The 19208-nt window shown below is 34.1% G+C and overlaps 1 protein-coding gene across 6 annotated transcripts in view; it reads right to left on the bottom strand.

Moving 5' to 3' along the window:
* Positions 1-6654: 6654 nt before the first annotated feature.
* The window catches only part of LOC111051305, a 125933-nt gene continuing 113379 nt past the window's right edge, over positions 6655-19208 (bottom strand). For 5 of the 6 annotated variants that reach the window (XM_039429196.1, XM_039429195.1, XM_039429197.1 and 2 more), the window contains exons 2-3: positions 9143-14407; positions 6656-6873 (exon numbers count right to left, since the gene is read on the bottom strand). In XM_039429196.1, coding sequence (XP_039285130.1) covers positions 10916-14356 — 3441 coding nt within the window. In that variant the 5' untranslated portion in view covers positions 14357-14407 and the 3' untranslated portion in view covers positions 6656-6873; positions 9143-10915. Of the gene's footprint in view, positions 6874-9142; positions 14408-19208 lie in introns of all 6 variants that reach the window. The other variant, XM_039429194.1, reaches the window with a different exon arrangement.

Raw genomic sequence — 19208 nt, 5'->3', positions numbered from 1 at the left:
AAGTTGAAATGTAGAAAATAAATAAACAATTTGATATTATATAATAAGAACTTATGAATTAATCATATGAAAATAAGCATAATATATGTTCATACTATAATATCAACTTATTTATTTATTTTCTACATTTCAACTTGAAAATGACCTAAGTTAGGGTCGAAACTAATTAAAGGACTATTTTAAAGTTTTTAAAAAATAAAGGGTACTCAAGATTTTTATATTGTTTTTATTAATTTGTTAAAAAGTAGCCCAAGTGAGTGAAGTGTTTTTATTTTCATAAATTGATTATACAAATAATTACTGTGTATTAAATGATTATTATATAACTGATTTATGTACGGTATATTGGTTAATCGTCAGTCAGTTATTATACTGTTCAATAGTTCTTTATTTTGATGTATTTCTGTATCTTTACATAGTTATTTTGATATACTTATTATATTCTTATCCAAGTGCCTTATTCTTTCAGCAATTCATATTTTTATAAATACAATTATGTAGGCTATAGGTGTGTTCCATAGAATGGTACTGAATCTAAAATTTATTACCGTATTTGTAATTTTATAATAAACTATGTGAAGAAGTGTATTTCTCTCAGTAAAGAAAGTAGAAGCTATAATATAACGATAAAACCATTAAAGGTGAGATGTTTTAACATCAATTTTGGAGAAAATAATATTTCAACACTAAAACATTCAAGTAGCCGTTTAGCAAAATTAGCCAGACAAATGAAAATAATGTACAGTGCTCATTAGGAACTACCTATCTAGTACCTAAAGTAACTACCCAAGGAGTACACCACTATACAGTACCATAGATGAAGGATAAGTAAGTAACTATATTATTATTGTCTCTGACAGTACTTCATACAATCCTAGATAAGTACCTTTACCTAAAGGTAAAAGTATAGCATACCTATAGTAAGCTATAGTATAGCTTACCTATTACCTGCTACAATTTCCGTGAAAACTAAGTGAATTACGGATCCTCTTAAAAGTATTTCCAAGTGCTCTATAGTATAGTTCCAATTATTTATTTATTACATTCCACAATCACAATATCAAATTAATGATTGGGAGACAATCAACAGGATAACCTCAAAACTGTTTCTCTCATTAATTTTGATAAAAATAGTCCGAATGAGGTTATGAAACTTTATTATAAAGATCACAAAATTTACATAATTTTTCACATTTATAATAAAAAAATATTATAACAACTTATTCATATTTTGAAAAATCTCAGTTTTTGTGATCACATTTCTATGAGATCCTAAACAGAGCTTCCGACATATTATCAGCAAATAATCAACCAATTGTATTAATACTTTGTAAATAATTGTAGCTTATATGCTTTTTGTAATCATGTCTATATTTTGAATAAATTCCTCTGGTCGTGTTGTACCCTCGACCGGAGAAATTATCAATTATTATTATTATTATTATTATTATTATTATTATTATTATATTATTATTATTATTATTATTATTATATTATTATTATTATTATTATTATTTATTATTATTATTATTATTATTATTATTATTATTATTATTATTATTATTATTATAAACCTGGCTAGAACTGGGTTAACAAGTCAGTCATGATTACAGCTTCCAATTTAATGAGCTTTGACGATTTGAACGGTAGATGCGAAATCCAATACCAGAAAAAAGAGCGGCTTGGCAAACTTCTTTACCAACTAATCTGTCGCGGTCAATCCTGAACTGAGAGAGACAGATGACAGGAATTGAAATAGAGAGGAAGCGAGATAGCCTATCAATGAACTTGGTGTTGATGGTAAAAAGGTAATAATAATGATCAAATTGTGCGTGGTTATATTGTTTTATGGTGAGTTTTATTTCATTCTGTCAGTATTCCCCATACATAATACACATGCTTCCCATTTGATCAATACTGACAGTTTGAAGTAAATTCCACAATAGAGGCTCAGCCTTCTGAACTGTTTTACATCTTGGCAAGTAGCTAGGTCGACTATAGCGAGAGAGATAAAGAGAGAGCTATTATATATTATGTAGAGAGAGAGAGAGCAGCTTCAAGAATGCGATTTTAGAATGCATTTCACTTGGTGAAAGATCAGTGTGACAGAAAGATGTTATTTTTGAAATATTTTGTTGGTTTGGCCTTCAAAAGGTACCAAACTAATTCCAAACCTAATCTATTCAATTGGTAATAGGTACCAAACGTATTCAATTCTGAATTATACTAGAATTATAGGCGGACTTAGAATTTTTGTGTGGATACTGTAATGATACAGTTTGTGTGAACCTGAATTAACAATTTCACCTGGTATCTTGAGGAATTTTAGGGATATTATAGAGATAAGATCATAGAGGAAATGAATGATGGAGTTCTCTATTCATCTAATATATCAATACCATTCAGAGAGATAAGAATTTGAATAGGTCCTATTTAAAACTGAAATAATACAAATATGCATACGGTACAATATTTTTCTTGTACGATAGACAGTTTATATGCTGCAGTTTTGCTATTTTCATAAACGGATTACTCTGCTTACCATTCCAAATTAAAAAAATATCTAGATGATATTCCAATTACGGTATCGAGTTTTAGCTGCTCAAGTAGCCTAATTAGAAAGAGTTATTGATATATCTAGTGTGAGATTTCAAGTTCATGAAAATGCACAATCATGTTGTAAGAATGGGACTTTTACATTCTACCCTTCTGTTTTCTTGAATATTTCAGGCTTAAATATTGAATATTTGATAGCCTATATCTAGTGAGAGATTTTAAGTTCATGAAAATGCACAATCATGTTGTAAGATTGGGACTTCCACATTCTAGCCTTCTGTTTTCTTGAATATTTCAGGCTAATTTATAACTTGACAGATTTGTGTTCCAGGTCTCATTAATTTATTGTTTTTTCATGTATGATGTAAAGTTGTTCTGGCAATAAAGAGTCTTAAATATTGAATCTTTAATCTTCATATATGAGAGGTTTGTATATTGTTGTATCATTTAATAATTATTATGGTGTATTTACCATTCACCGTATAAATGTAATACAGGTGAATAATTTCATTTGAATATTTTTCATTCATATGCTGCTACCGCTGCTATATCATACATACCGACATCAATAAAACTAAACAACAACAATAATTATAATTTATTACCCTATACAATTGATTTAAGCTAGCTAGATAAAAGCTTATTTTTCATTCATATTTTTGTTCATGGCTTATAGAATGTTTGTTTGATTTTTTGTTGTTTCAAAAACAAATAAAATTCAATGGATTTCTAACAAAATATAAATAGGCTATTCCTGTATATTCAACTACAGAAAGTAATAACATTCTTTTGGAATCAATAATCAATCTGTCTGAAATTTCACACATATCATGTTGAAGGTGAGATATTTGATGAAGCGATTTCGGCTCTTATCAGTTCTACCAAGGTTAAACTGACTTGTATAATTAATTAGTAATGCAAGTTTTCTATTTGAGTAAAGTTCAAGGACACCTACTTTACAACGACATTCAAAAGTGCTAGTGATCGCTTATTCTTTACAAGAAGGTGTTTTCAAGTCGACGATTTATCACAAGAGTAAAACATCGATTATTTGACTTTAATGAATATTTGGTTGCTTTTGAAATTTGCTGTTTTTTACTCAAAATTTGAGTACCATTTACAATGGAAGTGACATAGGATAATATGTTTCGCTAAAAATCTATCTGAGACCTGACCTACATATTTATACCTTCAGAAAGCTATATAGTTTCATTTTATTTGAAATAGCCAGCTACATAGCTAGAGTTTACTAGAACCTTTACACCGTATAGGAGATTACAGTCTTATTCAGATTTATGTGAGCATGATTCGAAAACAAACACAAATTGTCAGCAGGAAGGCTTTTCCTTTTTAATTACAGTATTTTCAATACTACAGTGTAATCCGTAATTCTAGTTCAAAGTTTCAAGATTTGAATTCACCTTTAGAGAAACATCTTGGAAAATTTGTAACAATTTCAGTTCTTCATGAATAAATAAGTATTGGAGTTTTTGAAAGCTGCGTTTACACCAAAGTTATTAACAAAATGTTAATAACATAATCCTTATAGATTCTATTAGATTGAACATAACTTATCATACACATGATGAACATATGTGTTTGTCAAGTTCCGTTCAATCTAATGGAATCTATAAGGATTAAGTTATTAACATTTTGTTAATAACTTTGGTGTAAACCCAGCTTAAGGTAGAAGCAAATGACGTTTCTTAGGACAATAATAATATGAAATTGGTTCAAATATGAGAGTATTTCCTAGCATAATAAATATGCTAGTAACTGTGCCGCATCCAAACAGTTGCTAGTTTCATAGCTGAGGTCGATTCAAACTGTACAATCAAACCTCAGCCTGGTGATTGAGTGAACAACTACAAGACTCAACCTATTTCGGACTATGAGTAACCTTATCTAAATTTGGGAGAGGAATAGCACAAGGTTACCTTATTTTTTCTCTCCCTATCATGTACTTATTGTATGAATCAATAAAGAAATAAAGCTATCAATAATATTCGTGGTGGTGTACTGAGGAATTAATTTGTATAATAGTAATCCATGGTACATACCTTCAAAATCAAGTTAGATGCAAACATCCAATTAGGCTACTGCAGAGGAATTAGTTTGAATAATATTTTAAATTGAAATCCATGGTACATACCTTCAAAATCAAGTCAGCTGCAAACATCCAATTTCAACTCCATAGAGTGCATTGAAAGCAGTGCATAATTTATTCAAAATCCTTGATTTGTGCAACAATAGCCCTACCGATATTCAAAGCATAATTTTCATTCTTCATGCGATATACTTAGAATACATTGCCCCGTGTTATCGGATGGGCAGCACGTTAAACTGTCTGTCCCGGCTGAAGTATGACAGTCCTTACGACTGTTACATTAGGCTTCACGCCCATTGCCTAGGTATAGGCCCAATGAGCCTTACACCCATTGACGGCTAAAATTATAATATATTCAGGCGGTGGGATCTTCCCGCAAGGGACTCCCAACCAACAAAAACCATACGAATTTACTTTACAAGAATACATTGCTTTCTAGGTAAACTGGAACGGATCTAAATTCATCCATTCCTCTACAGCTTTCAACCTTTAAGCCGACTGTATTTTCTCCTCTCTCAACTAAATATATTTGAAACCACATACCAAAAATTTATGATAATTCATACACATAGGTAGTACCAATGTACCTAGAACCTGGAATACCTGTATTTTAGGTACCTTGGGTAGTACTTTATGAGAACAAGGGAACATGCAGATTTGTTCCCATGTGACCTGAGTGAAAAACCACATTGTTATGATAAAATAATTTTCTCAACAATTGAATAATCAGATTGAATCTGTGAATATCGAGTCACTCTTTTGGATGGTCTATATATCTTTCAAATATAGGCCTACACCTGAATAATAAGCACTTATTAATTATTAAATTATTATTATTGATGAGGAAAGAAATACATAGTGGTGCTATTAGCAACCTTGTTCATTGATATAACTAGGTGGGTACCCGATCATAATCAGTTTTATAACTACTTTTGCGTATACTTTTGTGATGATGGAGGTAAATCCAATTAATGATAATGTAGTACATCATCAAGATATTACTAAAATCGTGGAATTTGCAAGAAAAAATTATTTGTGAGTTATAGGAGCAATTCATCATTTGATGACTTTTTAATATTAAATGAGCTATAAATTCTGATTAAGGCTGTTCAAAGGCTGAAAATAAATTTTCTACTGGCGATATTTTTCAAAGTTTTCCGATTTGTATATTATCAAGCTATCAAAATGAAAAAGTTTTTTCAAGAACACATTTTTTCCGATCATTACTTTTTGAGATATGAGCGCCGAAAGTTTAAATTTTTGGGACAGAACATTTCAAATTCGGTAAGAGTTCAATCCATGAGATTCAGATTATGAATTCTTCACGGTATTGTTGATTGAATAAAACAAAAATCTTTTGAAACTTTTAATTTTTGAGAAAGTTATTCAATTACCCAAAAATAACTCAACTAAAAGTTATTAGTAAAGTGATCGGGAAAAAATGTTTTCCTGAGAAAACGTTTTTATTTTGGTAGCTTTATAATATACAAATCGAAAAACTTTGAAAAATATCACCAGTAGAAAGTTTATTTTTAGCCTTTGCACAGCCATAACATACTAATATTTTTGATTGTGTCTCTCTTTCATATTATATGCGAGAAATAGATTGAAGAAGTTCAGGTATATCTCTATTTTCTATTGTAGTGAGTAAGAAGCAGTTAGTACTGTAGTACTAATCAATGTATTCTAGGTGTACCTAGAAAGAATACAATACAGCGTATTCTGGGTACCGTACCTTGCTACTAATCAAGTAACAAAATAATAAATCATAATAGTTCTTGGTAATATTTATAACGACACATGAATAATTCACAATAAAAATGAATATCCTTTCAACTGTTCAATTCTATCTTCTTCTTATCTACCTTTCTATAACAAATAGATGATATGAATATTTTTTTCCCAATATCGAAATATACAGAAACACCAAACAGCATAATCAATATTCTTACACCGGACGAGAAATACAAAGCAAATAATGTAGAAACAGCATTACTCAAATATACGTGTTTATTCAACAATAAAATTATTATTTACAGGAGAATCTAAAGGTCTCAAATAAATAGCAGCATATGATTCTAAATTACATAATTATTATAAAAATATTCTTTGTACACTGATAATGCATTTAATTTTTCAATTTCCTTATTCTTAGGAATGATCTTATATTTACAATCATTATGTAGATATATTCTCTGGTACAGGCTAACCTGGAATGGATAAAAATACAAGTTTTATGTACAACAAAAAATATATATAGAAATAAAATCACCTCATATAAATATTAATAAGTAATGGGATACACACCTAATGCGTTACACTGAAATTAAAATATTACAAGTAATAATGCCTTTCCTTAAAATCCAATCAATGGACTTTACTCAAATGATATAAGTTTTCTCAACGGAATATTCACAAAATGGCTACCATTTATACTCAATCACCTAATAAATCAAGTACCGTATAGCAATTCTTAAAATTCAATATCATAATGACTAGTAAATAACTATCTGATACCCCAGTATAGGCCTACTGATGAGTGAATTATATACAATTCAAAAGTGCAAATAATAATAAGTGCCTATAAGTACAGGACATTTTATTAAATAATATATGATTTATAGAATAAAACAATATACGAATAGAATATTCACACTAATATTCTCATAGTGTATTCACAATTTCACATACAAAATCATTATTTTGAATGAATATATTCGTCTGTTCAATTTTCAAGGGAAACTTTGATTGAATCAATTGAACGATGATATTTTGATGATGCACTTTCTAAATTTGAGCTAATGAACTGAACATTAAAATTCATCGCCAATTTTAAATGAATCAATAAATCACCCTTCACGTTGATTTAATAAGTAAATTGTTGGTATCTCCCTACCTTGGCTAACTGGAATAAAATTGCTAAATCTATTAGTTGCCTAGATTAGAAACTGAAGCTGGTATATTTTGTGTGGTTTAAAGCTCTCAACTGAAAAATAATATTGAGATACTCAAATTCAACATTTTATGATAGCAACAGGTAATAAATGTTCATTGATCATAATTATCTATGAGCATAAGCTTAATTTTCTCCATTGTAGAAATTAGAATACCACTGCCATCTTCCTAAATAATTTAAGTGAATTTTCCCTAACTCTTCAGAACTTTTAATTACTGTATTGTGTAAAATATCCAATCTACTGAGTTACAAATATTTTTCAGTATAGTCTACTACTGATACTATACTATAGTATCTACTGATACTACAGATAGTCGGCTGTAAACTTTGATGATTATTATTAGAATAACTTGTTCTTTTGTCTCAATGATGTGATTATCAAGAAAAAACTTCCAAATTTGCTCAAATCTCATAGAGTGAGTTCAAAAGGAAAACATAGAATGAACAAAAAAATACTATTTTAATTCCAGGTTAGTATAAGTCCTACACAGTTGATTTTTCCACATGTGTATGTATTATTAGAAGTTTGAATGTTTGAATACCAAACTATATTTGAAGAGATTCAAGATTTCTCTATTGCAGAAAACATTTGTACAAATGCATAGCATCGTCATTCTCAATTTTCAAAGCTCCATTCTACATTTACTTTAATATATTTATATAATAGTATTCAAATTGATGTTGCTCTCCATGACGAAACACTACATAATAAATCTTTTGTAGTTCTGACACTGTGTTACTTGTAAATATTTGAAAAAAAACACTTACTTTTCTTGGAGTAGTGAGAAATGCATTTCACTCCTGAGGAGGAGCTCCATCAGTCTTATACTTATGTTAAAGAAATACCTTCAGTCTCATGAAGCTCCTCCTCAGGAGTGAAATGCATTCCTCAATACTCCAACAAAAGTGAGTGTTTTTTCAAATATTTACAAGTAACACAGTGTCTGAACTAGAACAAATTTATAATAGTATTCCTTTCTATTGTTTGACAGAGTTTTTCGATTCCACTTGATGTAATTTATTCTACTTTGTGACTTTAAACTATTGCTTTGAATCTATTATTTTGTAATTGTATTACTAAGACTTTGTCAATTACCTATATTGGTCTACAACAATAAAATCTATTTATTTATTTATTATTATTACTTATTATTGTGTAGTGTATTGGACTGAATGTACTGTATTTTGTAATTGTCAATGGGATATATATAGATTTGAGAGGCTGAAAGTATACAACTTGAGTGAAAGGGGTAGTGAAAATTATTGAAGCAAAGTCCATCATCACACAAAACAGCATAGCAGAACTTCAAAAATAGAGGGCTAAAATATGTGTAAGCTTCAGGATATCAACAGCCACAACATACACAAAATGGCTATGAGAAGGCCCAGCATGGTGAGGAAATCTACATCGATCATTTGGTGAAAATCAGCCATGCATTGAGTAGTGGTGAGCATGAGAATGCCACTAGCGTTATTCACTAAAGGCTTCAACATTGAGGAGCAACTATTGGAGGAGCAAATACCTTCGCCGTGATCAGCCTGGGCACGACCAGAGCGCATTCTGTCTGCAGCAATTGGTAACTGGTTGGTGGTTGTGGTCTGGAGATCCGACAGTTCTGACGCAGTTTTCCGGATCTGCTCCACAAACTCAGCGTTCGAATCGGTGTCTGAAGGGTAATCTACACGATCAACCTCAGTGGTGTTTGTCTCATCGTCTCTACTTCGCTCACAACGTTCAAAACACTGACTTCCCTCGCCCAATTTCCCCGCCACATCTTGAAGTATCTCACAAATCTCTGAACAGTCTCTGGAATCAGACAGGTCTGAAACGACGGATATCGTCTCTGCTCCAACTCCCTGTAGAATGTCTTGAGAAACTGAACTGGCGATCTCGAAATCAGTCAGTGCCTCATCTGAACTATTTTCTTGAACTCGTTTTTCCTCCTCACCACCAAAATCTTGATCTAGACTTCTAGTCAGTTCCTGGAGCAAGTCAGTCATGCTCTCACTACTTCTCACAACATCACCATCGTTTTCAGTTTCATTTGTACCCACGAATTCTTGGTCTATATGAAACGTGTTCAATTTCACAGGTTTGTGTTGGATTATCTTCCCAATTGCCACGCTATCCTTCTTATCAGTTGATGAAGGAGGGTCTTCAGATCTCTCAGACTCAATAAGTAGTTTCTCCTGTTTCGAATTGATTTCACATAGTAACTTATTCAAATCATTACTTAAAATTTCATCTTCTTCAGCTTCTTCTCTTGAAATAACACCGTGATTAATTAATGTTTTTTGTGGAGCTTGTTCTAATGATTTCGCCGAAACCTCGTTGCTGCTACCTCTATAAGGATGTGAAGAACTACCTACGTTTCTTGTTTGAAACTCTTCTGAATTTGAAAACTTCTCCATCTGATCATCACTAGATTTTTTATTCGAGTTTCCATCAATTTTTGAATGTTCACTATTCACTTCACAATCTTTGATATTTTGATTAGCTTGCATTGGTAACTGAGCTCTGATTGTAGATTCAGAATTATGACTTTGGGATGAAACCTTCATTGGTAATGCTGGATTTGAATAACTAATCACCGTATTTTCAGTTGCTGAACTGTGTGTTACTACCAGTGGCTTAATCTTGGATTGCTCTGTTGAGTTTTGTACTTCAGTGTTATTGGTTATTTGAGAATTTGAGCTAGAGCTATCAGTTATGGGATTTGAACACAAAACTTTGATAGCAATATTCCCAGACAACACTCCTAGCTCATTTTCATCAGAAGAAATCTCGGGTTCAAGTTCCAAGTTATTCACTTCCAGACTATTATTACCACTCATCACAAAATGATTATCTACTAAAGTTGAAGAATCATCAGTTTTATTTTGATCAAATCTACTATTCTCATTAATTCTAACAGGTAAATTATCAGTTGATGATAGCTTGTGAGCATTACTTTCATCAGAATTGCTAATTTCAGGTAATGATTTTGAATTTTTGAAGTCATTAGCAAGTTGCATTTTTGAATTATCTTGGAATTTGTATTGACCAATTTGAGGTTCTTGTGCTCTGAAATTTGTTACATTTCCTGTAGAATGAGACACATGAGATGAAATCGGTACAAATTGTGAAGTCCTTGAGTATAAATTACCTTGATTGCTTGAATCTGATTGGTTTTTCGAGAAGCTTGCGGGTTTCATTTCTTGCTTGGAAATGATTGAAGACTCATTGGCTGAAGGAGTTGAATAGAATATACTCCTTGGTTGTTTTTCAATATGGAATTGATTGTTTATTTTCCCATCTATATCTTTCTTTGGTGTATTTGGAGCATTTTTTTAGAAGGCGATAAAGGATATACTGAGTTTGATTGCTCTCTCACATTCTTCAATATTCCATTACTGCTGCTACTATTACTACTGTTCCCATTCATCAAAGAAGATTTGTTCTTATCAGAGCTGTTCTCAAACTGTTTCAACAGAAGACTATGCAAATTATCTTTTGGTGGTTCCTTAGATGAGCTGTGATAGACTTGGGTGTACGACTTATTCTCAGAACTTCTCTCTGCAGGTTGTATCAAAGCTCCAAACTTCGAATTCATCTGGTTGTCTCCCACTGTTTTAAGATGACTTTTTGAAGGAGAATTATCAGTTATCAATCGGTTGAAATTACCAACAATATTATGTACATTGGATTTAGTTGGCGAGAGCGGTGTTACATCTGGGTTATCTCTTGTGAGAGTTGATTTATCTTTGTCAGGCATACGTACATAGATTAATGGACTAGACTGATATGGTAGTTCGTCACTCTTTGAATGAGCAGCCTGATTATTGTTTGGTACATCTGTCCTTGTTTGCTGACTGTCTCTCAGATATTTATTAGTGTTAACTGATATTACAGAGGTTGGTAGTGGTTCACCAGTGGTCACATGTTGTTTTGAGGTGTGTTTCCTGTAATATTCATGATGAGGTGATGAAACCGGACTGGGACGTTTCACACAAACAGGCTCATCTTTATTTGAGGCAATTCTACTTCCATTCTGATTTGCAGCACTGATTTTATCAAAACTTTTCTCCTCAACACCATTAACCTTGATTTTTGTCGGAGATGAATGACTGTGATACAGTGCACTGTCATTGTAACGCTGCATGTATTTTTCCAAGTTCACCGAGGTTGGACTAGAATATTTTATTTTGCCTTCAGCGGAGTAACAAGATCTGTTGGGTGAAGGAGATGACACTCTCTGTGGAGAAGGTATGGAGGCCCTGTGAGGTGAAGTGGAAGAAGAAGACCTGTTGCGTGATGGACTTGGTAACCTGTTTTTGGTAGTAGAATCAGTCTTTGGTAATGGTTTGTTGGTATGTGATGCCACTGGTCTTCCCCGACTTGAACAATAATCATTTGTGGATGTCACATCAGTTAACGTTTCTGTACTTGTGGTGCTGAGGGGTAACTCTTGAAACTGCCTTGAAGACCGCGGTGTAACATCGGAATCATCCGCATAAAATCTATTCACTTTGTATCTACAATTCAAAATGTCGGGTAGATCTGAGAAGCTTCTAGTCTTCTCCATGTTACTTTGCTCGTTGTAGCTGTTCCTCTTCTCTTCCAGAACTGAATTCTCTTTTTGTATGATACTCAAAAGATTAGCTGATAGTGATCGGGCAGCCCGTTTTTTCTTCATTGTAGTTTCACTTGGGATGGCACTCTCTTCTGCGCTCAGTAATGAGTCACTATTTTTATCTTTCCTCAGATTCCTGTAGGCTAGGTCGTCTTTTACAACATCGGGTGTTTTTCTGGGTTTGAATGATGATCGATACAGTTCTTTTGGACTGGCGTGGAGGTAGTCACTGTTGGCTGCCGGTGCGACAGGGCCAAGTGGAATACCAAATGGAGGCTGAGGGTCACTGATTTTCAGGGTATTGTTGGCATGTCTCAGTGAGCGATACACAACATCATCCAGGGTGACATCGGGTTCATTGTCTGGTGTGGGTACAATCGGTGGCGCATTGGCAAAGGGCGGCGGAGACAGAGCTGGAGAGACAAGGAGGTAACTTCCCGCCTGGGAAGCTATCACTCGGCAATCAGGGGAACCGTTGCTATCTCTGCGGTTGAGACGTCTGTAGGCCATGTCATCTATGTGTCTGTAGCAGCCTGAATCGGATTCGAAACCACGTGAGTTTGGGGGATCCTCATCGTTCATTTGTAAACTCTTGTAGATCGCCTCCAATTCATCCAAAGCATCTTCAAGGTTGTTAGATTTCCTGTGAGGATTCACTGAGTTTGGTTTGTTCTGTGTTTGTTGACTTTTATCCTGGTAGAGTCGATGATTATTTTCCAGATTATTATCCTGATATTTTCGACTCATACTATCATGCATTTGTTGGTTATTATCTTGATATTGTCGTTGGTTATTATCCTGATATGGTCGTTGATAACTATCATGATTATTATCCTGATAGTGTCGTTGATTATTAACCTGGTATTCTTGATGAGGTACATGATTCAGCTCCCCATTCTGATGACTGTTGTGATGTTTCTCTTCATAGCTGTAAACATTCCTAATAGGTTGGTGGTTGTAAGTTTGTGGTAACCTATTTTGAGCATGCTCTTGTGTTTCCAACACCATCGACAGCTGACGAATCTCAGGTCCCTCCCTTGAGTCACTGCTGTCATACAGGGAGCTATTGGAGCCCCTGGGTATCCTCCAATCTGAGGAACCATAATGGCTTCTAGCTCGACCGATCTGTGAGTCACTGAGGTAGGAGTTCTGTTGATCAGTTCTGGCGATATGGATGGGACGCCGACTCCTGGGTTGTTGATCTGTGTAGTAGTGGTAGGGTCGACGGTTCTCCAAGGAGCTACTGCTGTGTACTTTGTAGGGTGTGATGTTGGAGTTGTGGTCCATGGTGAGTTGTTTGGGGAGAGGTTGGTCGTTTTCGAAAGCGTAGGATAGCGGACGATCGAAGCTGGCCGTGTAGGCTAGCGGGGGAATGATTTTCCGCTGCGGATCACGAGGGGGCGGAGGCGGGGGAACCCGTTTGGGGCGCGGGAGGAGGTCGAAGGAGGCGCTTTTTTGATCGATGAAGTTGCGGGCGGTCGGTGGAGGCGGTTGAGGCTTGGGTGGTCGCGCGTTGGTCGCCCTGGAGGTGGCTGCCCGCTTGGTGACCGGACTCTGAGCTGGGCTGGGGGTGGCAGAGCGGGTGCGTGCCGTGTACCTGGCCTCGTAGTCGCTCGACTCACAGTACACTACCTTCGCCGTCCAACGAGGGGAACGAGGACTGGATTCCAAATCTAACACCTTTATTGCCGCACAATCTGTTATATCCTTGGATAACCGTTTGCTGGAACGGTGAGATCTTGGTAACCGAGGTGAGTCCTCTTCAGAGCTCGACTCACGCCGCAACTTATCCCTGCTCGCTTCCACCCTCGCCTTCAAGGAACGTTTCCCCTCAGACAAATTCCCCGAACTCCCACCCGATTGTCTCATCACGACATGCTCGAACGACCCGGTCACATCTTTACTCCCTCTATTTGCAGCTCTTCTCCTCTGCCTCCTCGCGAGGAATCCCCCTCCCTTCTTGTGGTTGTGAGCATCGTCAGAGTCGCTGCTCTCCGATGTCGAGTCCTTAGTTTTCTTCCGCCGGAAAAGTCCACCAAAAGTCCATTTGCGTTGCTTCTTCTTGGAGCGTTCCTGACTCTTGGGCTGCGGCTCGCTTTCCACCTCCATCATTGACTGCGGCATTCTAAACACCGTCCACTCCAACGAACGGGTGCGGGAGCCACGTGTTACAGTCTGCAACACAAAAACAAAGGAACCAAAGTTAATTAATGATGGAGAAAATCCAAGTTAATAAATTGTCCAACGATTGAGAATAACACACAAGAATAACAATCTAAGTTAATTGATGATGGAGAAAATCCAAGTTAATAAATTGTCCACCGATTGAGAATAACAACCAAAGTTAATTAATGATGGAAACAATCCAAGGTATCCAATTGTCCAGCAATTGGCAAAAAACAGAAAAGACGGTGATTTCATTCACACAAGCACAAAATCAAACCAATGGTTGGAAACTCTTATCCAACAAAATATGAGGGAAAACAGTTTTGGGCTCAGCCTGTTGTCCTCTGACAATCATAATAAATTATTGTATTTCGTGATTTGTGGCTCTGTTAATAAATGAATGATTGGGAGGAAAATAGCAGGACCAACCCAAACTGTTTCACTCTTCAATTTAAATTTGATCTCATAAGATACCAATTTAGTAGGCTACAGATTTTTGAAGGTTATGTGGTAGAAATAGCTCTCACGTTCCAATTTATCTCGATAAAGCATATTTTTATTTTATAGCCGATAACTAGAAAGTCAAGGAAATAATCCATGAGCAAAGACAATTTACTGACTGGTTAGTAAATTACCGATTTATTCTCCGGAATTACTGATTTAATTAGTGATTACTGATTTAGTTCGTAAATTACTGGTTAAAATTTATTGACATGATTAGTTTTATGATTCTGTAAGCTTGAGGTAGAGCAATGAATAGAGTAGAAATAGAATAAAGAATAGACTAGAGTTGTGAATAGAATAAAACAATAGAGAAAAGAATAGGGAATAGAACAGTATAGGAAAGAAACTAGTAGAGTACAAAAATAGAGGAAAGTTGAATATTCAAAAACTCTCCTAAAACACAATCTGTCTGAGCTTTTCTGCCCAGTATGCAGAAAATCATTGACATGATCAAATATCTATCATTCTAATAATAAAAAATATTCACGATCCGTGCTGTGACAATGTATCAAGCAAATACTAATGCAGACCTACACAATAATTATTGATATTCCTGATAAAGTTGTTGAATTTAAACGTATGAGACTACCATTGAGATAATTAATTCTGCAAGTATGAATTTTCTAAGAAAACATTGGGTGCAATATCCCAGCTCGAGTAGAGAATAAAACAAAAATTAATCAATAATGTTATGACAGGGCGAAGATAACAGATGACCTCGTTCTGAAATTTTTGATAACGATGATTTCAGAATATCAATGAGAAAATGCTCCTTCTGTTATTATGAGACTGGCAAAATATAGCCAATTATTTATCGAATGACTGTATATTTATTTATTTAGCTTATGGCAGATACACAAAAATAGCTCATGAGTCTCAAATGCCTACATATTATTCACTTTATATTTCCAATTTTTTTTGAGATGGTGTAGTTTTCGATCAGGAGAAAATGAGTTTGTCTGACCGTCATAATTTTTGCTAGTCCATTCAATGACTGCATATAATTCAATACTAGTACAGTTACTATGAATTCAAGTATGCATATCTATCCCAAGTTATTATAATGTTGATATTTAGACTATAATAAAGTTCTATTGATAATTTGTCATTAGGTTATCGTCTATTGTAAACAATCGTCGATATTACATTGATTGTAAGCTATCGTCTATAGTTACAAATTACAATATTGTAACAATGAGTTTACAAAGGAATAGATCCTACAGATTTTCAGAAAACGAATTGTACAAATCCAATGTGATTAAACTTGCTAGTTAATAGGCCCAAATAGATATGATTGAAGAGAAACTTCGAGAGATTCGAGGCTCAATCTAGATCTAGAGCTTCTATAATATTGGATTTATCTACAACTATTTTATAACGCAAAATATGGTAGAACATTGTTCATTATTTTGTGTTTATAAAGTATGAATTGTCAAGTTTCAAAATCAAACAACGCGTTCGTATTTGAAAGTCTTTGATGTTGTATTTTCCTTGGAAAAGTTATGAAATTGAACATATAATAGAAGAACAAGAAAAGTTGACTCATTCAAAATTTTTGTTTGCCAGTTACAGATTTTAGTAGAACTATAAGAATTTCGTTCTGAAGACAGAGGCGAAGAGCCAAAAAACAAATTGAAATTGAAATTATTTATTCTCCAAAAAAAGATCAACAATACTTGCATGTTTGCATACAATATTTGCATGTGAAAATAAAAGTCTGGTGTGGCGCATTCACACAACTTTCCTTGCCGTTATGGAAATCGATCAACTGACGCTAGTGTTCACGCGCATCTCAAGTCTACTATTCAAAGATCTAAGCCAGCTGGTGACAGGACAATAACGCTGCAGACACATGAAGTCTGCTATCTCTTCATAGTGAATGATTTAAAAGAATCAACACTTGCCAACAGTTTGCGAATTGAATAATCTTATTTTCTCGAACTTCGAGCTTATTTTCAATTTTAGGTGAAAATGTTACTGAACATCAATTGTAGAGATTCTCATGCTCAATCTTTTCCACTCGAATTTTTTTATTTAAATTGTATCTGAAGCCTGATAATTGAGAATCTAAAATCAAAATTTGCATAGATGGGGCGGAGCTCCTGAAATTTTTACAGATATGGGACTTGTGGCAGTTGATAGAGCTTATCAATGACTATTTTTTGTATGAATTTGATCAGAATCGTTGGAGCCATTTTCGAGAAAATCGCGAAAAACCCTGTTTTTGACAACATTTTCGCCATTTTAGCCGCCATCTTGAATTGTATTTGATCGAAATTGTTCGTGTCGGATCCTTATAGTGTAAGGACCTTACGTTCCAAATTTCAAGTCATTCGGTTGATTGGGAGATGAGATATCGTGTACACAGACGCACATACACTCATTGTAACTTAAACTTATTGGGACCTTGAAACTTATAGAAAATATAGAAATTGAGGTACCCTAATTTTTTTCGGAAAGCAATACTTTCCTTACCTATGGTAATAGGGTAAGGGGAATAAAAATACATTTCATTAGTAGTCGGATTTGGAACTAAGCTGTGGAATATAGCTCATCACCCAGATTGTGTAGAGTCATAGCCTACTATAGATAGTAGCCTAATATAGATTACTTATCTAAGGTAAGCCATGGTAGAGGCGATTGATTATCGGATATAACACAGGTGTTCAACATTCAGAAGTAGAGCATCAGCCAAGAGCGAGTGAGAGGGGATGGGGGCCCATATTTTAACACACCAAGAAACATCTAGCGTAACCTTCATCTGTGTTTAGTCTTTCCAATCTCCATTGAAGAATCGAGCTCAATCGCTTATAATAACAATCGAATAGATGGAGTACAATCAGAGACAAACAAATAGACTTAAGCTTATTCTTTCTGTATGGTACAACATTGCAACTTTATAGTTAAAAATATGATGCTATAATCATTCAATTGATAATGCCCAGAATAATCATATGATGAAGTCATTGATAATATATGATAATACGATATGATAATTTATAATTTGTCATAATTATATAATAATATTTAATGAGGGGTTAATATTCTTAATTGTTCAACAGTAAGTTGAAAGGAAGAATTCAAATGATGATAGTTGAGAATTTGATCTAGTTAAATTGAGAGATGATATAATTTCTCCATTAACTTCAGTAGCATGTATTATCAAAACACTGAATAAAAAGACTAGATCTTGTCAAACCATAGAATTTTTGAGGTCTATGTTTTTTAACTCGGATTTTCTTTTGTCTGTCTGTATGTAACGCGATTATGGCCAAACGCGTTGATAGAATTCGATGAGATTTGGCAGGAATATTCCTTTAACAAGGTTTTTTGAAATTTTGCATTTTAAGGATTATATGAAAAAGAAAGAAATTCCTCCATACTCTGATATCACTATGTATATCATCTACTTTGAAGATAGGATCAATCAGACTAAAGAATTATTCATAATCAATCAGCTGACAAGTGGATTATTCATTGCATGCATTACACAGATGTCTGGCCGTGTCTTTCTATAAGGTTTCTAGACCGTAGATTTCCGTAGATTTCAATAAGGTAGGGTTTCAATATTTTTATGATGCGTGCCCATCAGTATCAATATTCTCACATTTGAAAAACAAATTTAATAGGTTATTGAAAATAAAATAAAAAATGATTAAATGAGCTAGATTATGATGAAGAAATTATAATATTATTGATTGAAAAAAATAATTATAAAATAGCTGGGAAATATTTTTATCAGATGGAAAGATTATCACGGAACTGGATAAATCATCATATGGGATACAGATTCAAACGTGAACTGAGCTTATTTAAGTGAGCTTTTGATCTTGGAGAAAACAAATAACAGTTTTTAAGAGTAAATTATGATTCAACTGTGAATTGTGATTCAACTGAATCAACTAGAACAGGTAACATCAGATACTTGTGGATGAGAAAACTAAGTGAGATCTACTGTTCATAGAACTACTAGTTAAAAATCGAGATACCGGTTTCGGTTGAAACACCATAATCAAGCTCTGGTGAACTAAAACTAAAGTAAAGAGTAGCAATATTTTTACTAATGGTCGAGCACTGCTATTGGTGAAAGCCGTGGCCTATCAAAGTGAACGTCTGTCATTGGCCTAGACAAGCCCCTCCCCTATTAGCGGTTCATACAAACGTTACGAATCGCTTGACAGATATATGGTTTGACAATATATCTATAGTGAGGTCCACGTTATAATGGCAATGTTTGATTAGCAATAGCATTGCTATCCTTGTCTATCAATCAACAAAGCGGATAGCGCTATCTCTTTCTCGCTTC

Source organism: Nilaparvata lugens, chromosome 5 (genome assembly GCF_014356525.2).
Source record: "Nilaparvata lugens isolate BPH chromosome 5, ASM1435652v1, whole genome shotgun sequence".
Classification (NCBI taxonomy): Eukaryota; Metazoa; Arthropoda; class Insecta; order Hemiptera; family Delphacidae; genus Nilaparvata; species Nilaparvata lugens.
The sequence above is the reverse complement of the archived record's forward strand: the minus strand, read 5'-3'. Positions and strand labels throughout refer to the sequence as shown.